The sequence below is a fragment of the Mauremys mutica genome, chromosome 2 (genome assembly GCF_020497125.1).
Source record: "Mauremys mutica isolate MM-2020 ecotype Southern chromosome 2, ASM2049712v1, whole genome shotgun sequence".
NCBI lineage: Eukaryota > Metazoa > Chordata > Testudines > Geoemydidae > Mauremys > Mauremys mutica.
In genome coordinates this window covers 293586327-293612242 of record NC_059073.1, presented here as the reverse complement: position 1 = coordinate 293612242, position 25916 = coordinate 293586327, and the positions used below count along the sequence as shown (strand labels likewise).

General features: G+C 44.7%; 1 protein-coding gene across 2 annotated transcripts; it reads left to right on the top strand.

Moving 5' to 3' along the window:
* Window positions 1-25916, top strand: CDC25A (cell division cycle 25A). Of its 2 annotated transcripts, none has more exons than XM_045008043.1 (16): window positions 1-322; window positions 4173-4258; window positions 5956-6004; window positions 6863-6901; window positions 7089-7125; window positions 7573-7671; window positions 11571-11690; window positions 13804-13941; window positions 15243-15317; window positions 17189-17341; window positions 17721-17810; window positions 18405-18467; window positions 18565-18663; window positions 20332-20462; window positions 20815-20926; window positions 23208-25916. In XM_045008043.1, exons 1-16 carry the CDS (start codon window positions 159-161, stop codon window positions 23346-23348), a joined length of 1596 nt encoding a protein of 531 aa, XP_044863978.1. In that variant the 5' UTR covers window positions 1-158; the 3' UTR covers window positions 23349-25916. The 2 variants fall into 2 exon arrangements, with proteins under 2 accessions (XP_044863978.1, XP_044863977.1); XM_045008042.1 differs by having other exon boundaries at window positions 2-322; window positions 7570-7671.

Sequence of the window (25916 nt, the reverse complement as noted above, 5' to 3'; positions counted from 1 at the left end):
TATGCAAAGCTCGAGAGAGAGCGCGCGCGCGCGCGCTGGTTGCGCAGCGTTTGCTTGACTGGGGTTTGTTCTCTACGGGTGACGGGGAGGGTCAGAGCGTGGAGGGTCGCGCTGACAGCAGGAGCCGCTCGGGTCCGCTCCCACCCCACGCCGGCCTCATGGATCCCGGGCCCCCCGCACCGAGCTCCCACCGCCGCCGCCTCCTCCTGCCGCAGCTCCCGGCCGCCGGGCCCGGCGTGGTGAAGTCCCTGTTCCCCGCCGAGCTCTCCCCGGTCTCCGGCCTCAGCCTCACCATGAAGCAGCTGCAGGGCCTGGGCTACAGGTGAGACCGGCCGTGCCAGCGCCGGCCCCTCCCCCCCGGGTGCCCGCTCCCCTCATGACCCGCCCCTGCAACCCTCCGAGCGCCCTGGTGCCTCCCACATGGCCCCCGCCCCTGCAACCCCAGAGCCCCCCGGTGGTGCCTTCCTCTTTCCCCCGTGCAGCCCCCCCACCACTCCACCCCTGCAGCCTCCATAGCTCCCCGGTGCCTTTCCCCACAGGACCCCACACGCTCACCCCTTCAGCCCCCGTAGCCCCTCGGGTGCGTGTCCTTCCCCCCCCCCCACGTGGCTCCCAGGACCCCACCCCCAGAGCTGCCTCGTGCCTGCCCCCCACAACCTCACTCCTTCAGCCCCTCTCCCCCCACGTGGCTCCCAGGACCCCACCCCAGAGCTGCCTCGTGCCTGCCCCCCATAACCTCATCCCTTCAGCTCCCTTCCCTCCATGTGGTTCCCAGGACCCCACCCTAGAGCTGCCTCGTGCCTGCCCCCCATAACCTCACTTCTTCAGCCCCCCATCCCCCACATAGTTCCCAGGACCCCAACCCAGAGCTGCCTCGTGCCTGCCCCCCAGGATCCCACCCTTTCAGCCCCTATAACCTCACCCCTTCTGTCTCCCTCTTCTGTACATGTCTTCCAGAACTCCAACTCTGCAGCCTCCCTAGTGCCTTGGTGCACACGTGACTCCCCTCAGAGCCCTCTTGTGCCTGCCCCACATGGCCCTCATGATCTCATCTCTTCATAGCCCCCTTGGTGCCTGCCCCAGGACCCCAACCTGCAGCTTCTATAGCCCCCTGGTGCTTGTTCCCCTCCCCCACATATGGCTCCCAGGGCCCTACCCCTGCAGCCTTCAGAACCCCTCTGTGACTGCTTCCATTTGACTCCTATAACCCCACCCCTGCAGCCCTTATAGCCCCCCCTTTGGTGCCTGCCCCATGACCCTGCTCCTGCAGCCTCCCTAGTTGCTTGTCCCTTCCCCCATATGTGGCTCCCTGGACTCCCCCCTGCAACCCTCCAGAGTCCCCTTTTGCTTCCCTCCTCCTTGACACATGTCTCTCATGACCTCGCCCCAACCTCTGTGAATCCTGGTGGCTATCCATATACAGCCCCGACAACTCCTGGTGTCTGCCCATCTCCCCAACATATGGCCCCTGTTACCCCACCCATGTAACCACCACTGTGGCTCCCTGTTGCTTCTCTCCAGCCCCCATTACCCCACCCATGCAACCCCCACATCCTCCTAGTGCCTGCCCACTTCCCCTATGTGTAGTCCCCCTGAACTCATCCCTGCCACCCCATAACTTCCTGGCACTGGCCTCCTTGGTGCACTCTTTCAACACACAGCACACACATGGTGCCACATGATCTCCATATTATCTATAGTGACTGCCACCTCCCCCACACATGTGGCCCCCACACAGCTCCCATGGCCCAAGCCTTGCAGCTCCCCACCCACTGCTACTGGTACCTGGGCTCCCAGATCCCTGTAATCCTTCTCCATATGCCACTCCTGCCTCTCTATTCAACCCCTATCTTGCCCTAGCAGCTCCACCTGGTCCCTACAGCCTTCTCTTTCTCCTCACACAGCCCACATGATCACATCTTGGTAGCCCCTCAGTTCTCCTTGGCTCCTATTTCCATTCTCCAGGCTCTCTGACCCCTGCAGCCTTCTCCTGCCCCTCCCCCCCGACTCCCCCAAACAATACCAGCAGTCCCCTCCATTCCACTTTCAATCTTCTTTGCTCAAACCCTGCATTCTGTTATACCACACCCTCTCACTTCCCAAAGCCTTCTGAACACATCCTATAGCCCTTCTTCCACCCCAAACCCTGTAGCCTCTTACCCATGCCATGCAAAGTCCTCCTCCATTACTGTCTCAATATTTCTAGCCTTTCTCTGCACTGAAATAACTGAGACTGTGAATTAATGATAAAGGGCCAAGTACATCCCTGGTGTAAGTTTGATACTGATAGTTTACCAGGGATGAATCTGCTCAATATGTTGGTTTGGCCCATTCTACCCCACTCCCAGAGTTAGGTATTGGCAATAATATTGCAAAAATGATGATTTAATCACTAGTCAATAATTACACAATAGGAGCAAAATTCATCTCTGTGAATAGGGCAGCACAAGACCAACACAGCATTTAAAACCTGATTGAGGGGGAGGGGGGCATAAATAGTATAAAGTTGTTTTTAGATGGCCCTCTGCACAGGGATGAATTATTTTCTCCCACCATTCTCTTCCAGGTAACAAAGGAATTAAACATGAGATTATTTGAGTTGGGTTGTCTGCCACTATTCTACCTCTTGGCTCTTTGATAGACGACATAATACCTATAAATTCATTCCATCCAATAAGTACTCCATTACACATGCAATGTGGCCAACGCACGCAATGTTATTTAAAATTTTAAGATATTTGGGGTTTACTTCAAAGCCCCAGCTCCTGGAGGCATGAGATTAGAAGAGAATCTCAACTTTAATTGTAAAGAAGATAGTTTCTATCTCTGATACATGCAGAGAAAAGCTTAATCTTGATGCAAGTGTATCTGAATGACATGGAAACCAGAAGGCAAAGAACCTCAAATATATTTATCATGATCTTAGGCCTGATTTTTTAATTTTTAATTGCTTTCAGGACGTTGGTGTAAATCCAGCCCACATCATTAAGTTGAGACATGTTGGCAGGAGTGTGCTGAAATTTGTATTACTCCTGTAGGAGTTCTGCACCAAAAATTATAAATTCTGCGCACAATGTTACAAAATTCTGCATATTTTATTTGTCAAAATAACTGAATATAATCACTCTGGTTTCAATTATTTCAGTAATTTACTTAAACTACAGTACAATGGATGGAGAATGAGAGTGGGGAGCATTGGAGAAAATCCCCAAACCCCCTTGCCTAACAGTAATGTAACTAGGTTTTACCCTTTATTTCTAGTTCTTAGTCAACAAATATATGCATCCATATGCTCAGTGTTGCATCATAGGCAACTGAAGATAAAGTGAGGGCTGGGGAATCAAACTCACAATATATATTGGCTACTGAACATATCCAGAAAGGTCAGCAGCAAACAGTTCATGGAGCACATTCTGATAGGAAATTTTTTCAGTCCAAAAATTTAGATCAGTTTTAATCACTAAAGCTCCATGAGCATTTATAAGGCCATACTGTCCTTTACACCACTCTGGCAATGGAAAGGAACCTTAAAACGTTTACACCTTTTTTATGCTCCTGGGGGAATTCACAAAAAGAATGGGAACAATTCACTAAGCAGGCAGGCAGCTACATTCTGCTCTGCCTCAGGGGATGGTGCCTACCCACCCCTAACTCTTCAAAAGCTCTGCCCCTCCACACCAAGCAAGCTGCAATTGCAAGCAAGAGGGACAGTGTGTCTGTCTCTCTCACACACACTGTATAGCCTCTCCCCCTCAGACAGTAATTTAGGTCTCTACTGGCTGTTCCGGGTGCCCAAACCAACCTGCCTGCGTTGCCGGGGAGAGGCGCGTGACCGCTCTTGTGGCTTCCTTTTGCTTCCCCATCAGAAGTCATTTATCTGTCAGAGAATCAAAGAAATTTGCGGGGGACAGGAATTCTTTGTATGTGCAGTGACGCAGAATTCCCCCAGGTGTATTGTATTGCTCCTACCTGTACTGTGTCTATGGTTACTCAAAACTTCAATCTGCAGGTCTGTTAAACTGGCACCTTTTGCATTGTCCACTACATAAACTGATCAAAAGTAGCCATTCCAATTTGAGCTCATCTACTGTGTATTTCTATATTTTAAACCTATTGTGGTGGTTCCTGTCTGAAACATTCAGTAAAATAACTCATTTTCTTAATCTTTACAGTCAGTATGAGAATTCTGTGCAAATGCTGGGAACGAGGAACAGTAACAATCTACAAAGAACAGACTCATCAGAATCTACTGATTCAGGTTACTTTTTAATCCACACATAAGTACTAAGGAATGAAAAAGCTTGACATCCTCTTGCCTTGTATTATAAAGAGCAATATTCAGGTTTAAGAGGAAGCTAATACTGTGTACTTGCATAATTCTCTGCAACAATAATTAATCCTAGCAACCTTCCTAGACACATTTAAAAAAAAAAAGTAAGTTCAGATGCTAAATGATTTGTCCAGCATTGCATAGTAAGTCAGTGGCAGAGCCTGTGTAGAAAATCAGTTCTGGCTCCAATTCACTAGTGTTTTCTGCCTCTTTGTAAACCATTGAATGGTAAACATAGCTCTCACATGTTAATTTGTGGTTGCTGACAATAAAGAGGTAATGGCTTAATGGTCTAAGCAATGGGTTTGAAATACCTACGCTCCTTGGAGTCACAAATTGAGTTCTTAGCAGAATTGACTGTGCTTTTCATCCTTCTGAGATAGATAAACTGCGTGAATACGACGTAATTTCATGTTGGTCGTCTCGATTAAGACCTTTAAACCATGATTGTGTGCTTTGTATGGTCACTAGAGTTCATGGGGTGTTAAGAGGGTCTTTGTACAAATCCACCATGCTTTACACCCACTGGTGGCATATTGTGAGATTTTGGTTGTCCGACTACTGTCCTTGCACCCCAGATATATGTAGAGCCACTGAAATACAGCTATGTCTAAAACTTGAAGTATTTTGGGATGGAAGGCGCTACATCAATGTAAATATTGTTTAGAGTGGTATGGTTAACTAATACTTCTAAAATCATGGGGGTTTATGGTACTCTATTGAAGCAACCCAGTATAGGGAAATGGCCTCTCTATGTATGTCTTGTCATGTGTACTGCCATGACTGTACCATGGTACTCTAGACTACAGATGGAACCTTTACAGTCTGACACAAAATGAGTAGACACCAGATCATAGGGGGCACGGTGGTAATAGGATAAGTCAGGGAGACATGGAGATGTAGCTTGCTTCTACCTACTTTTGGTCAAATCAGTTCTTTTAAAGCACAGCTCTTTGAAAAAGTCTTCATAACCTTAAACCTAGCAGAAGCAGCTGCATTGCTTAATGCATCACCTGACTTTTGTATGTCAATAAGGTACTAATTATCTTGCTACCTGGACACTGATTTGTCTTATGAAGGCTTGTTTTGGTAGGTGACTGTGTGAGATGTGATAATATTACCTCCTTTGGGCAGGGGAGGGAGATAATAAGAGAGCATGGCTAAAAGCTTGCGTATAGGAAACAATCAGTTGGCAGGGTTAACCTGCAAAGGAACGGCACTTTATTAGTCTGTGTGAAAAAAGGCCAAAATATTAGTTAGGCTGTGGTTCTGAAGCAGTATGTTCCTATCCTGTGGGACAGTTTCTCATACAGGGCAGTATGGTGGGATATTTTTATTCCTCCTTTTCTCACTCACCCCAAAGGCCCAGTATCAAACCAGTACCTGTGGTCAGAAGTAGTAGCTGGGTGATAGTCATGGCTGCCTTTCTCTTCTGCCCCCCCCCGCCCCTGCTTCCAGTAGGGGATGAGTTATCGACCTGGACCATGACTCTCTCTGCATGGCAAACAGTTGCCATGCTGAGCAAGTCACTGTAACCTTTTGTGGGGAGAAGATCTAAGACTCCTCGCTAACAGTGCCATGTACTTTATATTTTCAATAGTAAAAACCTTTTTTGTCTTTCACAGGCTACTGTCTGGATTTTCCTGATCCCCTGAACTCAGACATTGAGGAAACGTATGTAAAAATATGCTAAACTTCTGGCATTTTAGACTGTACTATTAACTGCTAAATGTGGGCTAATGGGAGGCTTGATCTGAAATTTCCACAGCTAGTACATGTAAAATGGGCTCTTCTCACTTAACCTTCTTCAAGTGTATGTCTTGGCACATTGCAGCTTGAGATTTTAGGTTTTCTATCACAACAGAATGTGACCCAGACTACTTAAGTCTTATGTCTAAGTTAATGTGTTGCCCAGACCAAATTATGTACTTCTGAGAACCCTAAACTCTGAGCATCACATTGGCACCTTGCTTAGGAGTCTGAGGGCTGCACTTAACTTGCATGTAACTTATAGTTTCCATTTAGGCTAATCTGCTGTTAATACTATCCTGAATTAGGAAATGCTAGCTACTCTCCTTGGGGAAACTAGGGTGGGGAAACTGGGTTTAAACCTCCAGCCCAACTGAGACAATAAGTCTCTAGGAAACAAAGAGCAAGATGGCCTTAAGAACAGCAGACCGTATCTATACATACAGTGCTGCACCGTGTGTGGTGAAGACGCTCTATGCTGATGGGAGAGAGTTTTCCCGCCAGCATAAAAAAACCCACCCCCTCAAGCAGTAGAAGCTTTGTTGGTGGGAGAAGCTCTTATACTGGCATAATGTACGTCCCTCGGGAATGCTTTATTCACACATAATTTATGCTGGCATAAACTGTAGTGTAGACATAGCCTAAGGTGCACAAGTTTGTAACCTGGGGACAAGTAGCAGCAATAAACCTTCCATGACTTTGAGTTAAACAACACTAAGTTCAAAGTATTGGGTTATGAATTAGCAATAAAGATAACTAATGTCCTTTGTCTGCTTTTTTCAGCTTTGAGAAAAGTGTTATAGAATCTGGCAGACTTTCCAAGTGAGTATAATTTTAATTTTAGCTTCCCTTCTTAATTAGTTACCTATTGGTCTGTTAAATTATGCTACTAGCTAATTCAGTTTTGCAGTGGAAAATCTGAGTTGTGTTGTCCATTACTTTTAATAGCTTTTCAGCTTAAATGTTAGAGTAAAATTTGATTCTATTTTTGTCTGTGTTCTCATTGCAGTATTCAGTTACCCATCAGAAGAATACGTTCCCTCCCGGTAAGTGAGGGGGATTTTGGTCTTTCAGGAGTGGCAAAGAGTTTTTCAGTATTAAGTGTTATGCTACTTATCTACCCGCTTTTTTATCAGCAGATATCCAGCAAAACTCATTAATCTTCCAGTCGCAAGAATCTGGTGTTGCATGTTGCTTAAAATTAAGATAATAGAAAGTCATAGGCTGTAATCTTGAAATGGATCAAAGTGTAATCTGTTATGTTCTACAAGGCAGCCTGTCACCAGCTTTATGTGGAAGTATTGCATGCTGGGATCTGTTGTCTCCAGGGGCTGCGTGTCCATGGCCAGCCCTTGCCTTTAACATAGTTTGTGCCAGTTTGGGTACTGCAGCCCTTACATTCTTGGCAAGCTGTCAGCATGGCCTCTCAGCTGCCCAAAATTTGGGGAGCTGGTTGATATTGAGAAGGATTTACCCTCTCACTTTTGCAGCAGAAGCTTCTGGGGTCTAGTCCTGCTCTGAAGAGGAGCAACTCAGATTCATTGGATTGTGATGTTTTTCACCTGATTGAACCAGATGACAACAAAGAGAATGTAAGTTTAACTCACTCTACACATCTCTGAAGTAGTGTAATATGGGAAGCTATACCCAGGAAGCTGTGACTTGTGGTAGTACAGGGCTTGAAACATAGAGATAACTCCTTATTTGGGGAGGAGGCTTGTAATGAGTGGTTGATGTGGTGGGTAAGGCCTTTTCTTCTTATTTTGGTGAACTGTGCATTCTTAAACTTCTCCGTGGTTTGTCTTGCAGAATTTGCACTCATCTGGTGCAAAAGCTGACTTTCCACTTTCTGTATTGCCATAATGCCGAGTAGCCCCATTGTGCTAGGTACTATACAAATGCAGAACAAAGCACTTACAGTCTAAGACAAAAGACAACAGACTGATACAGACAGAAAGACATGGGAATACAAGAGACAGCTAGACAGTGTCGGTCAGCCTAATAGATAGTGGTCTAGTCTAGCCATTGTCAAGTTTTTAGACATTGTGGCAAAGAGCTCTTAAAAGGGATTTGAAGGAAAACACTGCAGTGGCTTTGTAGATGTTTAAGAGGCTGGGGGTCACCCAAGCATGAGGCGTTAACAAGTAGGCAGTGAAGGCTGACATGGGCTGATTGGAGGCAGGACTCGATCTGTTAATACTGAATGACAGATGATAGAGTGGGAGTTAGGTTGTGAAGGGTCTTGAACATGGAGACAAGTAGCTTATGTTTTGTGTGATGGAGAAGAGGGAGCCAATAGAGGGACTGAGAAAGGGGTGACACGATCAAAACTGTAAGTTGGAGAATCATTTTTGCAGAAGCATTGTGAATGGATGAGAGCCAGGAAACCCTATTTGTCAAAACCAGAAAAAAGGACATTTCAGTAATGAAGGTGCAAGTCTGGATGAGAGTTTTATCTGTTTGGATGGACAGGAAAGGCCATATCTTAGAAGTTATGCAGAAAGAATTGGCAAGACTTAGACATAGCCTTGATGTGAGGCTCTAGAGAGGTCCAAGTCAAAGATGATGCCCACGTTACAGGCATGAGTGACAAGCAGGATGGTGTTGTCATGCACGGTTATTGAGAAGGCAATTGGGGGAAGAGCTCTGGTTTAGCCATGTTGAGCTTGAGTTGATGGTGAGATGTCCATCCGGAAAACATTAGGCTGAGATATTAATTTGGACAAAAGGAGATTAGTCTGGAGAAGAGAGGTAGATGTATTTGAATTTGTGGATGAGATTACCCAGTGATAAGATGTAGGAGGAGAAGAAAAGGGAACCAAAGACAACACTCTAGAGCCACAAAAATTGGAAGGTGGATGAGGAGGATCCTCTGAAGGATGCGCTGAAGACATGATTAGAGAGGTAGGAGGAAAACTGGGAGTGGACAGTCACAGAAGCCACGAGGGGACAAGATTTCAAGAGGAAGACCATGGTCGACTGGTTAAGGAGGGCTGGGTTCAGGTTCTGAGTCTTGGCCAAGAAGACATTGGTGAGAGCAGGTTCAGTTGAGCACAAGGGGTAGAAGCCAGATTGGAGAGGATCTAGGATGGATTTGGAGGAGAGGAACTCTGGATGGCGACTATAAACAGCATGTTCAATGAGCTTAGAAATGAGAGAGATGAAAACTGAGACAATAGCTGAAGAGTTAAGTGGGGTCAAGGGTGAGGTTTTTTTAAATAGGAGAGATTAAAGTTTGTTTGTTTTTGCGAGGGGGATGAGGCAGAGGAGTGTGAGGTTGAGGAGGAATTTAGGTAACGATTGAGAGTGGGCATGAGGGAGATCAGAAAATGGATTGGGGTCACTAGGGCAAGTGGAGGGGTTGGAGGAGGAGAGCAGAGAAACTTTTGCCTGTCACTGGGGAGAAGGAAAATTATAGGCAGGGACAGGAAGGCAAGGTGAGGGGAAGAGGAAGGTCATGTCACATCTTGTCAATTTTCTCTTGGAAGAAGTCAGTGAGAACCTGTGGGGAGAAAAGTGGAGGGAGGATGGGAGGATTTGAGGCATGAGTCAAAGGTGGTAGAAAAAGCAGCTGGGATTGTGGGTATGAGATTCAGTTAAGTTAAAGAATTAGATATGTCTCGCTAGGAAGATGGCAGAACTGAAGGAGAGAACAAATTTGTAAGAGAGGAAATCAGCCGGGTCCCAGAATTTCTGCTGAAGACTTTCCACAGCATGAGAGCAGGAGTGTAGGAAACAGATGTTGGAGGTGAGCTAGAGCTGGAGGTTGGCAGGATAGACCTTGTGGTGGGGGAGAAGGACAACAATCCTACGAAGAGAAGGGGGCAGAGAGCAGATTAGAAGTCATCAATGCTGATAGACTGGAAGTCATGGAAAGCCCCTGTGAGAGGGCACGGGCTGATGGGTGGTGCTGAAAGAGATCATGTGATGATTGAAGAGAGGGAACTCAGCAACAGAGAGATCAGCGAGGGTAGTGCCTCTTGAAGACCAAGTCAAGTGAATGGCCCTTTTGGTGGTTGGGAGAATTGAACCAGGGCTCCAGGTTGAATAAAGAGCTGTAGGTGAGGGATTGTGCAGCTAGCAGGTCAGATGGGTCATCAGCATGGAAGCTGAAGTTACCAAGAATGAGTGTGGTATATAGAGGAGAGGAGGAGAGAGCCAGAAGTTGAAATTGGAGAGGAAGGCTGATGGGGGAGGAGTTGGGTGGATGGTAAATGACAGCAACATAGGGGGAGAAGAACCAGATACAGTGATGTTGAAATCAGAGGAGGGCGGTATTGGAAGTGGCAGTAACTGGAGAGAAACCCCATCCTCACCCAACCATTACAGATCAGATCCCGGTAAGGGAAGAGCCTTCTGTAAGAGCGCAGCTACAGAGGCAGCATCAGATGAAGGGTTCTGGGAGAGCCAGAAGCTGGAGGGAGAGAGAGATGAAGAGATTGTGAATGACTGAGACCTTGTTAGGGAGACAAGATGTTTTTAGAGATAGAATGGGTATTCAACAGACAGCAAGAGGAGGGAGATGGGTGTGAGGATAAGAGTGGTGGCATGTGAGGGGACAGATTGGGGGGTGGGGATAGCAGGAGGGCCCCGGCTGGGGCAAATGTCACCAAAAGTGAGGGGGAGGAGGTGGATGAGAGACCTATATTCTGATGAAAGAAAGGGGGAGATTGGGTGGGTGGGAACTGCAGAGATGTGAAGGTAACTGGGAAGGGGAGATGGATGCTTCCTAATTCTTGTGCCCTATTAAAATGGAGGATTGTTCTAGGACCACTTCAGCTCTTTGTTAGGAATGTTCGCATCTCAAAACTAATCTGTGGGGGATGGGCCCTAACCTAATTAGGGCATTCTACCTTCACTGAGGATCTAGAGTCCAAACCTACTACCTTGTCATCCTTCTAACTTTCAAGGCTTTCCCTTACTGGCTCTCCAGACAATTGCCCTATCAGGTTGTAATTATCAAACTGTAAACATCTGTGATTTCATTAAACTGAGTGAGTAAATCTTTAAGGAACTTGTCTGGGGCTATTGAGTCCAACTCCATTATAGACCAACTGGCTGTGAATTCGATCAATGAAGAAATCTTACAAGGGCTCAGATTTCTGCAGAAGCATCTGTCATTCTTAGGAGTAATGGGAGGAGGGTGCAGCTTGTCGCACAACAGCAAGTTCATTCTAGTGATTTAGGCACAGATCTGGCTGCCTATGAAATGATTAGATAGGACTCTTGCTGGAAAGTTTGATAGATGCAGGGCTGATAGTTGACTGTAGAGGATACTTAGAGGAAGTGAGTCTAATTCTCCTATATTAATCACTGTTATAACAGCTTTCCTTTGGAAATGCACATATCCTGAAAGATTTACTTACTCCCTTGGATTGCAGGGAGCTGAGTCCAAGAGGGATGGGCCGTAAAATCTCTCTCTGCAATGGGCTCTTCAACTTCTAAGCTTCGTCGGTTTGATAAAATGTTTGTCTTGCTCCCTTTCATTAAGGAGTCCTTTGAGTTTAAGAAGCCAACCAGGCCTGCTTCTCGTAGTTGTCTGCGTATCCGTTCCCTTGAAGATGGAAAAGATGTTTTTGGGCAAAGACAGAACTCTGCCCCAGCTCGAATGGTATGCATCAGGCTGTCCTTGGCAACTAACCCTTTGCCTAGCCTTAGGCTTGCTTGGGTCTAGGATGAAAAGCGCACACAAGTGGTGGTCCTGAGACATGATGCTCTGGGGCTGGGAGAGGGAAGAAACACCAACTATTTTCTGCATCTCTATTGATAACACACTGAGCTGGAAAAAAGCCCACCCAGCTTTCAGGCTTTAAAGCTGGGAAAAATCTCATTCTACCCTGAATATGGGAAATCAACTAAGGGTGTTACCATGACACCACTAGTAGTTATTGACTATAATCCTTCATGAAACTTGAGCTAAACTGCAATAAGTCAAGTGAGCATGGATGTCTAACAAAGCATGGATTGGATGAATCTGTTTATGTTGTTGCTGGTTCTGCCGTGAAGCAGATGTGTTGAAATTTAGATGCATTTAAAAGAATAAAATTGAAAATTGCATCTATAACAATATAGGGATGAAGTACTATTCTATGGCAAGTTCTGCTGCTTGGCCAGGGCATCCAGGAAAGGGGCCAAGACCACTATATATAAGATGGGAATTGGGGACTCTGGTTTTCATCTCCTACTTAAGTATGGTAATCCCTCTTCTTTCTGAATACCTCTCCTGACTGCATGCACAAAACCTGGAGACTTGGGGTAACATCCTGTTACTTAGACCTCCCCTCTCTGCACCATCCGGGAAGTGAGCTCCCCTTTGCAAACACGCAGGATTGTATAATTTCCAAGAATGCAGGATTATCCTTCAATGGAAAAACTAGCAGTGAAGTTTTTCACTATTCTGCTGGCCAAATAATAGTGCCAGAGCCAGGTTTGGAGCTGCCTAAGCCAGTTGATGAATAGGTGGGATGACTGTGTGAACGCCTCCTGTAAATCCATTTCAAGGAATGGCACTGCTTTAGCTGCTAGAACCAGTGTTCCTAGTCATCTAGAAAAGGGAGACCATAGTGTCACGCTGTCTGGAGTGGCTCACAATTGTGAGTGCCAATCTCGGGTCAGAAAATAGGGCAGACACCCCAAACTGGTGATATATTCTATAATTAGATTTCACCAAGACAGTAACAAAAGTGCACTCCTGGATCGCTATACCAGTGTTACCATGGAGCCACAGTCTGTCCCCTTAGACCTTTCAGCCTGTTTCCACCCAGACAAACTGATCTTAGTGATAAAGATTATTAAAACCAAAAATCACACTACATCCGGTTCCTTGCAACCCCAAAAGGTCAGTCACTTACCCCAGGTCAATGGCTACGCTAGATCTCACACCAAAGACAATGCTGGCAGCCAGTTTCTCTAGTAAAGATTCATTAGCTAAGAAAAAGAAATGAGTTATTGAGAGATTAAAGCAGGTAAAATACATTAACAGGTGAATCTTAAGTTTGTAAGTCCAAAATGATAGCAGAGATGTAGTAATCTGCTAGTTTTCCATGAGTGTCTCAAGGTTACCCAGTAAAACTTTGGGAATCTGTCTTGCATCTGTAACGCTTCCCTGTGATTGTCCAAATAGTTCAGAGAGAGTCTCGTTTCCTGGATCCATTCTTATAGCTCCTTTCCACGGAAAGCCATCTGGCAAGGGTTTTCATTCACAGCCTGGGCTTCTCCTTTGTTGACTAAATGCAGACTGGGTCTGTGAATTTCCATTGTGGAACACAGTGACCCATGCTTTGAACTTAGCAACCTTCTTCATTTATATTTCCAAAGCTCTAGTCGCATTTGATGAGTAAACTTAATTACCAGGATATACGCTATGTAAATTATAATGTAATGGTGTATAACAATCCTTCATTAGTTTTCATGAAGTTTACCCATCAAGTAAATTCTCATCTTAATACTTTAACACACACTTTTGATCTATGGTTAATTAAGTACAGGGATATACACAATGTATCGTGATAGCAATCAGCAGGGTATGGATAGGTGAAAACAATACCTATTAACACATCAGTGAATTGGTCTGTGCATACTAGTACACTTAACATTTCTTTGATATTCACACACAAGTGAATTGGCCTATGGCTCTGACCTGCTGGCCTGTCAGTGTCACACATAATCCCCAGAATAAAGGGCTGGATGCAGGCTGCCATTCAACCAAAATGTCTTTTTTCCAGTTTCCCACTGGTGAAGCCCCTGAAGGTGACTTGGAAAACTATAGGCCTGCTTTCATGCAGCAGTCATCTCTAACTTCCCCTGACACTGAGGAAGAAGATGATGGATTTCTAGATATATTGGATGGGGAGGACTTGAAGGTATGTGAAAGGGGAGTGGTTGATTTACACTTGTGGGGGACAGCATTCCTGTGTGTCTATTGAACACTGATTTGGAAGTAAAGAATCTGCAGATGAGAAGCGATGTGTATATATAATGTCCTGAGTGCAGAGGCTTGATGCAGGTTTTTAAATGACCATAGTAGTGTAAATTCTAGTTTAGCCTTGTACGGCCATCAACAATCTGTTAATGGCATTTGTCCAGGGTGAACATCTATGTTGAGCAACGGCTCTAACTAAGATAGAGCTATAGAATTCTTTCATCACAAGTGGCAAAAAGTTGGTAATTGCTGATGATCCTCCAAGAAGACTTAATGCTGTAGGCCCCTACAGACCTCAGAGCAGCACAGCTGTACCGCTGTAAGGTTTCCCATGTATCCGCTCTGTGCTGACGGGCGAGAGCTCTCCCACCGGCATAATTAAACCACCCCAAAGTGGTGGTAGCTATGTCAGCGGGAGAGCATCTCCGGCTGACATAGCCCTGTCCATGGGGGTGCTTTTGTTAGTGAAACTTATGTCCGTCAGGGGGGTGGGTTTTTTCACACCCCTGACTGACAAAAGTACTAGTGTAGACATAGCTATAGTCTTTTTCACCTCTTACTGCCTTTCATAGAATTACAGAAATGTTATGCTTCTGCTTCTAACAGCAGACTGTAGACCTTGTCACTTCAGTTCCTCACCAGCAGACAGTAGCAGTTAAATGGAGACAATTTGCTGCTGTTCCTATGTTGATAAATTACTCACATTTCAATTTACTGGGGAATGCCCAGGAAATAGTGGGAAGGAAAACATCTGTCTACAGTGGGATATTTAATGTAGAAGCCATATTTCTGGGAATGGAGTCATGATTGGTAAGCCCAGAATTGGATGTACCTTCTTCTTTGCAATCTTTTGCTTAAACAGGATGTTGTTCCCATTTGAATGCATGTGAGCAGGAGACTCTTAAAGTTGTAAAGTAACATTTTAAAAATCATAAATGGATTTTTGTTAAATGAATCAACTGCTGTAACTTCCCTCACAACAGCTTTAAGACTCTGCCTTTCCAGTATCCTAGTCTTCATTAGAGTGAAGTTCCTGTTAATCTAAGAATTACCAGATAAATGGTAGTTCCCACAGCAGTGAATTAGTAAGTAATCCCAAAGAACTGTTTTGCCACCTGCATTAAATTTAAATGCCTGCTTGAGCTGTGCAAAAGCCTTAGACATGTTGTGTAGCCACTGTCCATGATGAAATGTGGTTCTCCTGAAATGTGATAGAACTGAGGTAACTTTCTCCTTCCTCAGAACGATGAAGAGATGCCCTCTGGTGTGGCAAGCCTTTGGACTGCTCCACTGGTCATGAGAAAAGCAGACAACCACGTAAGTGTCCCATCCCACCATAATGAAACTTGCATCTCTTTCAAAGGGTCACCTGCACCTTTGAAATTCCTTATTAAAAACTGATCAAATCATTACTCTTAGTTGGCATCCCTCTTACACTCAAGGCATACATTTGCTAATATGGCTTTCGAAAACTGCCTTTGAGACAAGTGACCATAATTGCACCATTGAGCCTGCACCTCTCGGGATCCAGGGCATGGTGGTCCCTACATGTTTGCTCTTAACCTTAGCCTGCCTAATGACTAGAGGGTTCTGTCTTTGTAGCATTTGGAAACAGTAGGACAGTATCTATAGGATTTAACTGTATTAAGGTTTTTCCTTCAGCGATTTGAGAGATGTCCAAAGTTTGCATCCTAAACAGAATCTTATAAATGTCTCTCCAGCCCATTCTGCATACACCCATCTGTAATGCCTCCAGCCACCATCTTTTAAGGCTGAAGTCTGGACTCCCTTCACAGTCCATCAACTCAGTTCGTTAATGTGCTAGAGGATTTTCTGTCAAGCTATAAAAACACTCCCTTACCCTAAGGCCAGAGCATGCCTCTCTTGTAGTGTTCCCAACTCAGTAAACCTGCATAGCAAGAGACCAGCATTAGGATCTAAGATCCCTATGAACTGCATGGCTGCGCAGCAGCCTATTTAGCGCTGCGCGGGCGCTCAGGGAACCCGTCCAGTTGGGACCGGGTGCAGGGTGGGGAGTCGCTCTCCCGGGCCCCAACCTGCCGGGGGAGGGGCATCCATAGGCACTGACTTCCCCTTGAGCTGGGAGTGCTCAACAACCTCCCCCTTCCCCGACTCCTTACCCCTGTCCCGTCTCTTCCCCACCTCCTCCTTCAAGTGGGCCCCATCCCTGCTCCTCCCCCTCCCTTCCTACATGCCACGAAACAGCTGTTTGCAGTGGGCGGGAGGGGAGGAATTTGTCAGCAGGGCTGCCAGCAGATGAGAGATGCTGGGGGGTAGGGGGAGCCAGGCTGCCAGTGGGTGCTTATGTATAGCACCCACTAACTTTTCTCTGTGGGTGCTCCAGCCCTGGAGCACACATAGAGTTGGTGCCTAGGGGGGTGCCCCTCCCACACCCCAACTCAGCCCTGGACCTGCCGGGGGAGAGGTGGCCCGAACACAGCCCTGGCCCAGACCTGCCATTGCCTGAGTGCCCCTCCCCCGCCCCCAACTCAGTCCCAACTGGGACCTGCCCTGCCAGGGGTGGGGCACCTATCCCGTGGCCCTGGAGCTGGGGGGAAGTCCTTTCTCCCCGCCATAGCCCCAGAGCACCCTCCTGCACCCCTAATCCCCACCCCAGAGCTTCACCCCCAGCCGGAGCCCTCACCCCCCCACACACACTCCAACCCTCTGCCCAAGCCCCTCAGCCTCACCCCAGAGCCCGCACCCCCAGCCGGAGCCCTCACACCCCTGAGCCCCAACCTTCTGCCCCACCCCGAGCTCCCTTCCACACTCCAAACCCCTCGGCCCCATCCCCACCACATGAATTTTGTTACGTGCACCAGTATAAAGGTCATGTGTCACACATCACCTCCATATTAGTGCACATAACAAAATTCATTCTGCACATGAAAAATGAAAAAAAAATTAGAGGGAACACTTATTAGGATCCGAGTTTCTTGCATGGCAACTAAATATACGGCCAGTATTGAAGTTAAAAGAGGTCAGCTGGCTGTGGCACCACATTATGCCTCTGCTACTTTGCTGTGACAATCCAACACCCGCTCGTGCTCTAATGAAAGCTTAAATAAACATGTTTGCAGGAAACTTTAAGTTTGAGACTGATCTAGATTTTAACGTCATCCTTCTTGGCTGGGGGGACTGTCTAATTTTTCTCTGATTTTTTCCAGATTAAACGGTGCCGATTGTTTGGATCACCATCTCTGCCCAATGGTGTGGCTAGGAATGCCCTGAAAAGAATTGAAAGGTCCCAAGAAGAGACCTCTCCAGGAAACAGCAAAAGGAGGAAAAATGTGCCTGGAACACCCTCTGAAGAAGCAATAGTTGGTGGCTTAATAGCTAATATTAATCCTTGCCTAATCAGTTTTATTTTGTGAGGCTAGGTATCCAATTCTTTTATAAATTTTAACAAGGATGTTCAAGAGAACAATGCTCTTCCAGGTAGATAACTGTTCATCTGACGAGCTGTAGTCTCTTAATGCATGATGTTAGGGGATAGGTTGGGTGGGCTTGAACTCTGGTCTTCTATTGTGATCCCAAGTGAAAATAAATTTGAGGGTGTGGCAGGCCAGGATTTAGATGTTCTATGATATATACCAATTGATGTTCATGTCTACTCTCAGTGAAGTGCATTGATTCTCTGTGGGAAAGGATAATAGGCCGTTGTTACTCAGTAGTCATCTCTAACTGTTGTTCCTGTAGAGTCTGAAACTAATTAGGACTCAGTCATCCTCAGAGATTGAGAGCATTTTGGACAATGACCAAAGGAATCTTATTGGTGACTTCTCAAAGGTAACACTGATGGTTTTTTTTAATAGCATCTTTGTGTGTCAAACTAACCCAAGTCAGGTTCTCTCTTGCTCCAACAGTGCGTGTTTGAGTGGTCTATAAATGGTAAGCACTAAAGTGCTTTAACAATCATTTACTAATTAACTCCTCACCCGTGTGAGGTATTCTGAATCCTTTCCCACAATTATTCATAATCCTCTAACTCCCTACAAACGGTTAAATTGCATCCATTTTCCCTCTGTCTCTTTTGATTGTAAGGTCTTGTGGGTGGAGTTTTAGAGACAAGCTACTAGTCAGTGTGGGCAGCCACAAACCATGACACGCATTGTGGAGGACTGCAAACTGACTCAACTTCCTGGAAGTCTTCGTGCCTTGAATGTTGTTCAGAACACTGTGGCTTGGCTTGACCAGATTGCATATGCCAAATTAATATTAAAATAAATTATGGGCAGGTGCCTCTGCTGATCTCTGAATTGTCTAGTTATGCTAATGTGCCATAAAATCAATAACCAGACAGTCTGTAACTGAGATGTATGGTTTACACTGTCATAAATGGGATTTCCTCAGTCTGAGTTAGCCTTCTGTTTTATTTTTTAGGATTACCTTTTCCACACTGTAGATGGGAAGCATCAAGATTTAAAATATATCGACCCAGAAATGGTATGTATCCCAGTGGCAATGAGAAATTGCTTTGTACAAAGAAGCAAACTCATGTAGCACATAAGATAAACTCCTGAAATCTTCTTTTTCTGTGTAGATTGTATCCGTGCTGACTGGGAAGTTTGCAAGCTTCATTAAGGAGTGTGTGATAATTGACTGCAGATATCCATATGAGTATGAGGGAGGCCATATCAAGGTACAGTGACCCTGGAGGAGAAATGTATAGGTGTCTGATGCCTGGGCAAATCAGGGAGCACTGGGAAGTATCTTAAAGATGCTCATTCCTAGCTGTTCATGAGCAAATCCAAGGGTAGGCTGGCAGTTTAGGGCTTCTTTTTTTTCCTTCGGGTTAAGGAGATGGTGTCTGAATTTATATTTAATCTTATATTTAAAATTATATTACAGCCCTGCCCAAAGTCCCCAAACACAGTTGGGACCATGTTGTGCTGTACAAACTGTGTAGGACTGCGCTCACTCTCCGTGATCTCTGGATTAGCTTTCCCTCCGAAGGGAGGAACACTCAGCTCTCCGTGGCTAGAAGCAGGGTTTGCCTTAATGGGAAGTGTAGGGCATTTGTAGAGGACTGACCGTACACTTGTTTCTCTGTAGAAGAATCAGAAAGTTAGGATACCTAATGTCTCTAGGGAAACAGATATTAAAAACTTCCATAGCTTAATCTGACATTCAGTTTACTTTAACTAAATTTTAATATTCTAGCTGTAGAAGAAATGGCCTTATTCTCTTACACAAGCTTTGCAATGTGAGCAGTTATTTTGAAGAGTGCTGCTTGAGTAAGCTGGCGAGTTCTAAAAAGCAGTTTGAGAGCACTGTGCTTTGAGGTGGAAGGTTCATATCAGGAAAAAGATCTTGGAGTCATCGTAGATAGTTCTCTGAAGATGTCCACGCAGTGTGCAGAGGTGGTCAAAAAAGCAAACAGGATGATAGGAATCATTAAAAAGGGGATAGAGAATAAGAATATCTTATTGCCCTTATATAAATCGATGGTATGCCCACATCTTGAATACTGCGTACAGATGTGGTCTCCTCATCTCAAAAAATAAATACTGGCACTATAAATGGTTCAGAGAAGAGCAACTAAAATGATTAGGGGTTTGGAATGGGTCCCACATGAGGCGAGATTAAAGAGGCTAGGACTCTTCAGCTTGGAAAAGAGGAGACGGGGGGGGATATGATAGAGGTATATAAAATCATGAGTGATGTGGAGAAAGTAGATAAGGAAACGTTATTTACTTATTCTCATAATACAAGAACTAGGGGTCACCAAATGAAATTAATAGGCAGAAGGTTTAAAACAAATAGGAAGTTCTTCTTCATACAGCCCACAGTCAACTTGTGGAACTCCTTGCCTGAGGAGGTTGTGAAGGCTAGGACTATAACAGCGTTTAAAAGAGAACTGGGTAAATTCCTGGAGGTTAAGTCCATTAATGGCTATTAGCCAGGATGGGTAAGAATGGTGTCCCTAGCCTCTGTTTGTCAGAGGGTGGAGATGGATGGCAGGAGAGAGATCACTTGATCATTGCCTGTTAGGTTCACTCCCTCTGGGGCACCTGGCATTGGCCACTGTTGGAAGACAGGATACTGGGCTAGATGGACCTTTGGTCTGACCCAGTATGGCCGTTCTTATGTTCTTAAAGCTAAATCCTACCAATGTGCAGTCACCCACGTGACCACAAGAATGGGAGCTGTTCCAGCAGAGAGAGAGCTGCTCTCCAAGAAGTGTAAACAGCTTTCTGTTACCAAAGGATAGCAAAGCTAACTGTGCTCAACAAGAAGATAGAAGTGGCTTTTTACATCTCCCGTCCTAACTTGTGCTGTATGCTCAGTTGCGACTTTGCCTTCCCAGGGTGCTGTAAACCTCCACATGGAAGAGGATGTGGAGGATTTCCTGCTGAAGAAGCCTATCATGCCATCAGAAAACAAACGAGTAATAATAGTATTCCACTGTGAGTTCTCCTCAGAGCGGGGTCCCCGAATGTGAGTATCTGAGCATGGTCCTACCTATGCTGGGATCAGAATCCCACAGCAGTGCTTGTTACACAGTTGTTACTAGTTAGTAAGCTTTTGAAGATGGTTTAAGACTTCAGGTAGCAACATGTCAAACGCTTATGCAATTTACTGTAGTAGGTGCTGGCTCTGTCATTTCTGATAGACAACTAGTTTTCAGAATCTGTCAAACAGTACAGCATGTGTTCCTAACAGACGGTGGCTGGCTGCTGTACTCTGTTCTTTGAGTAACGGGAGGCACAGGTTAAGAATGTGGTTTGCACAAATATAACTTCCTTTCTAAAATCAGGTTTGTAGCTTTTAACCTCTGTCCCTATTACAGGTGCCGGTTTGTGAGGGAGAGAGACAGACTGGGGAACGAGTACCCCAACCTGCATTACCCAGAGCTCTATGTGCTGAAGGGGGGCTATAAGGACTTCTTCTTAAGATGCCGAGTAAGGATCTCTCATTTATAAACTTCTCATTGCCCTTCTGTTTTCACTCCTCACAACAGGGTTAATAACATTGAACAAATGCCTCTCTCTCTCTCTCCAGCTATATTCAGCTCTAGGGCTTAACCTGTGCTTCTGAACAGATGCAGAATAACTCACTGCGCTGTACTTCATTCTTCTTGCTCTTTTGTACATAGTGGTCTTGCTGTGCTACAAGACTAGATTGATTGCTATGATTAACTTGCCATTTGAGGAGTTTTTGTAATAAAGGCTGTGACCAGGGTCTCATGGGGGGCCAGCTGTGGTCACTCAATTAGGGTGAACTGCACAGAATGGGGCAGCCAAACCCCCAAAAGCTGGTGGAGATTCCAATACTTAGATTCACCAACCAGCATAAAACAGCTTTTTATTACCTTACTGGTTACTCAGAAGTCCAAACAACACAGTTCCCTTAAAGTGATCCAGCCTCAGGCCTCCATCCAGGTACCCAGATAAAATATGATGATTTCTGAAAATCTGATTTCACCATAGAAAAGAAAAGGTTCTACCAATCCCAAAGGATCGGACACGTTACCTCCCAGGTTAATGAATGTTTCAGATCTTACCCAAATACACGCTACAGCCAATTCTTATTAACTAAACTAAAATTTATTAAAAAACAAGAGAGAGGGAATATGGTTAAAAGATCAATATACATACAGACATGAGTTCAATTCACTGAGGTTCAGATTCACAGCGGAGATGGTGAGCTTTGTAGTTGCAAAGAGTTCCTTTAGAATTCAGTTCATAGGTCATAGTCCAATGTCCAAATCTCACATTCAGGGCGTCCCAGCATAACTGGAACCTCAGTCTTGCGACTCAAACGTCCATCGATGAAGCTTAAGCAGATCTGAGATGACAGAATAGGACCCAAAGATCTTTTATTCAATTTCATGTGTTTTGACAAGTTGGAGTTCCTCAGGGAACAAAAGGTAATTAGGATGACTTTGAAGGAGGTCCATCACCAGTACTTAGCCTTATGTTAATTTGTATAGCTATTTGCTTGTTCCTCCCCCATTCACAGTACATTTCAACAAGAGATGAATACCGAGATATCCCATTTTTACAATTCATTTAAATGATATCAGAATGCAGCATAGACAGGGACTGTTGATTACATTGTCGACCCTACGCAGACATATATAAATACACAAAACCACAAACATTATCTCCCCAAATGTCTTTTGAGGTTTATTTATTTTGCAGGATGTTCAACCCTTTCTAGCCATGCATCACCAAGGCTCTTGTCTAAACCTCTCCACACCTCAAAGCTACCTATTGTTGTCACTCCTGGTGCTCACCAATGTCTCTTGGATGAGGTATAAAACTGACCTTTTGTAGTTACTAAAATCCATGGCATTCTTCAAGAAAGCAAGAACAAAGGAGAAACATGGGGTTTGTCTGATGCTGTATGACGAACAAAAGCCTGAGTTTTTTCCCATAGATTCTCAGCTTGTTTTTACCTTAGAAATATCAGGAATGTCAAATCTGGTCTTTGTTGGGGCTCTTCCTAGTGTGCTCAGCCCTTAATTTGAAGGGTGGTATTAAATATTACAGCTTTTTCTGCCTTAGTGCATTTAAAAGTTTGAATAAAAAATGTTTTCCATCTCAATCAGGTTACACTTCCTTGGTGCCATGTACTTATTCTACTAGTTCTCCAGCTAGCTCTCCATACTATTCCAGCATAGGCAAGGAGAGTGTTTAAAAAAAAAAAAAGTGCTCCCCTCTCCCACTTCCTAGCCTTTCTATTGCAAATAAACCCATTTCTTTTTACTGGCGTGCTAGCCAAATTTCATATAGAGCAGCTGGACTCTACCTCCCTGTGTTCCCCCTACACTCTCAGGATGGACACTTTCTCTTTTCTAAATGGCTGAGTGTTGCTGTGTTCTGTTGGTTTCACTGGTGGGAAGAATGTTTCTTGGCACGAGGCTTTGGGATGAGAACGATGTAAATATAAGGTTGTCCCCCCTGCTATGAGAGAGCTATCTTTAGGAGGGAGATGTCAAGCAGAGCTGAGTGAGTTCAGTCTGTGAATGTTGGCTTAAACCAACTTAACCAGTTGTTAAATTGCAATTTGGGGTCTGGATCTAGATGCCATGGTGATAGGATGGTTGTGTAGTTGTATGGATGGTTGTAAGCATGAGCTTGTTTGCTTGAGGCCTGGGGTCAGACAGGGTTCAGATAGGAATGTCATTTGTACACGAAGCAATGACAAATTGAAGTGAAACCAGCTTTTCTTTCCCAGAACTATTGTGAACCCCAGAGCTACCGCCCCATGCACCACGAGGACTTTAAGGAAGACTTGAAAAGGTTCCGCACGAAAAGTAGAACATGGGCAGGTGAGAAGAGCAAAAGGGAACTGTACAGTCGCCTGAAGAAACTCTAAGGGCTGTATCGGTGGGCAGCAGAAGACTGCTCACCATGTAGGAAAACAGAAGTGGGAGGCGAGAAGAGTGTATCTGTTCCTTGGTCATGATTATCATGCACCAGCTCACTCCATGGACATCTTCGCATTCTTGTCAGTCTTGCTGGAAGTGATCAGAGAAACAATATGGAACACTTTTCTATTCACCATGCTGCTCATGTGGACCTAATGATCTGCCTGCTGACTGCAAAGATGACTTTTCTGTTTGCCTTCCTCAACATGGTTCATGGAAATGGATTCTCCTCTTCTATGGCATATGTAGAAACAGCTATCCAACAGCCTACTGTAGGTGCGGTGGCTTGAGCTGGCATGTGCCATGTAAGTGTTAATGGTGAGATTATTTTAGTGCCTGTTTTAAAACTATGCCTTATTTTATTATTTAAGTACAGTCGAATGAAGCTAATACCACTGCAGGTGAGTCATCTGGATTGCACTGAGACCTCATTTCTGCTAACAGGCAACCTACCATGGGGTTCTCAAGTCTTTCAACCACAGCTCTGATTGGTTTTTGTTGGCAGTGTAATGCACTGTAATGAAGTGGGATGTGGAGAGGTGCTTCCCTATGAGGTTTTTCACACAACAAAAATGCCACACCTACAGGAAGCCTACTGACAGTATAACGGGAAACTGCTTGTTGTGCAGATATCATGTTCTTTTAATTTATTCTGTGACCTAGGTTGCTTTATTTTATATTTTAACTTCAGGAACTTCTCCTTAGCTGTTTCATTAAATCTGAAGAAACCACCGTTTCAAAGCAGGCAGAATTACTGCCAGTTCCCGTAAGCCAGAGAACAGGTTGCTTCTGGTGAACTCTGAAATGCTAGGTGGCAAACCTGATTATGTATTTAGCGTTGCCAAATTGAGCAGTGATGGAGCAGCATGTTGCTGCTTCTTTCAGTTCTAGTTATTATCATGGTTTATATCTGGAAGAGAACCTGGCTATGTGGAATCATGCTTATCCTGTCATTTGCAAGTTGATTTGCTTCTCAGTGAAACTTCAGCCACCTCCCACTGTGCAACTCTGCTAAAACTACTTCAGCAGCTATGGATTTTTTACTTCAGATGTTTACAACTGATTTGTTGGAAGGACAAAGCAAGAGAGGAGCCTACAGCCAATGAGCTTTCACCATCCGTAGATAGTTGATGCTGGTAAAAGGAAAAACTTTCAAAGGCCAGCTTTGTGTCCTCCAGTAAAATAAACAGCTAAATCCTAGAAATTAGCTACCCAAAAAAGTCTGAGGATCCCATGGCAAGAGATTGGGCCAATGTTAAACCTGTTCTAGTTGCTTCTTTGGCAACATGTAAAGCATGTCTAGCAAATGCTAAAGCAGTCTAATGACTTAGCATGTGATCTGGCTCTCGCTTTGAGCACAGCGAGACTGTAGTATGCTGGTTTGGCAATGGCTCTGCTTCCCCATGTGCCAACATATCATCAGTGAAAGCAGCCTTACTTTCCATAGATTCCCAAAGACTCTTATTTTTACCTTAGCAGAAATCCCAAAGTGCTTCAGATGGCTTGACTTCTGGCCTTCAGGTCAATGTTACAAAAATGGTATTTACATCAGAGTACAGCGTGGGGAAGGTTTTGTGGCGTTTTATTTTGTTTTTAAGTTTCTGATTTCCTAAGGTCTGCTGTTCAAGTTTTATTTCTTTAAGTTTCAAAAAGATTACGTAACACTTTTTTTTAAGTTAAGTCTCTTATGGGTGGATTAATAAGTGTTAAATCAGTGCTGGTGATTTACCAAACTTATAATAAAAAAAACAGGAGGGAAGTTGTATTCCACATCCTCGCATGGCATTTTGTATTAGGAATTTCTGTAAGAAGCCCAGTGAAATGACTTAAATCTAAACTTTCTGAATTATGTGTCAGTATTAAATCTGGGAAGGGGAAAGCTGTTATGCAATCCAATCAGTAATCCATTTGTCTGAAGCTACCTTCTGGTAGATGATTACCTTCACTGTATGCAGGTGATCAGTATGTACTCAAAGCTGCCAATTTAGCAACATATCTGGGTAGTAAATCTGACACACATTCCTCCAGTGCAGCATGGTAAACAAATGTCATGTATGTAACAACTGTGAAGCTGCAAGTCACATCCAAAAAAAGCAGGTGGGAGACTGTTTGAGTAACATAATGTGTTGTTTTCTCCCCATTTGAAAGGGGTCATTCACCTTTGGTTTCTTGTGTATCAATAACCATTATAGCAATCTGTGGCTTTACTATTGTATTTCCTGAGAATACCCCCAACTTCCTGGTATTCAGGATATTAAATGTGTGCTGAGTATCGCTGTTTAACACTGCTGTACCACACTGTTAATTAGTGGCAGTGTTTGGTTTGAGTTAAAGTTCCATGTAACCTTGTTTGGGGGAGTGGAAATACAAAACTTTGTTTTATACCTGACCTTGTTCTTTTGTATGTACCCTGGTTTGAGGATTTTGTGTGGGTGGGAGGGAAGTTGTACGATGTACATGGTCCTAAATAGGATCTGTACTAAAAAGAGCCTGCATCTGTAATAGACTCTTGCAGG

Excerpts from the sequence above, each read along its gene's own strand:
- CDC25A (XM_045008042.1), top strand. The coding sequence starts at position 159 with ATGGATCCCGGGCCCCCCGCACCGAGCTCCCACCGCCGCCGCCTCCTC. Across the intron at positions 11,691-13,803 it reads ACTCTGCCCCAGCTCGAATG|TTTCCCACTGGTGAAGCCCC; the intron begins GTATGCATCAGG and ends TCTTTTTTCCAG. Across the intron at positions 17,342-17,720 it reads CACCCTCTGAAGAAGCAATA|AGTCTGAAACTAATTAGGAC; the intron begins GTTGGTGGCTTA and ends TTGTTCCTGTAG.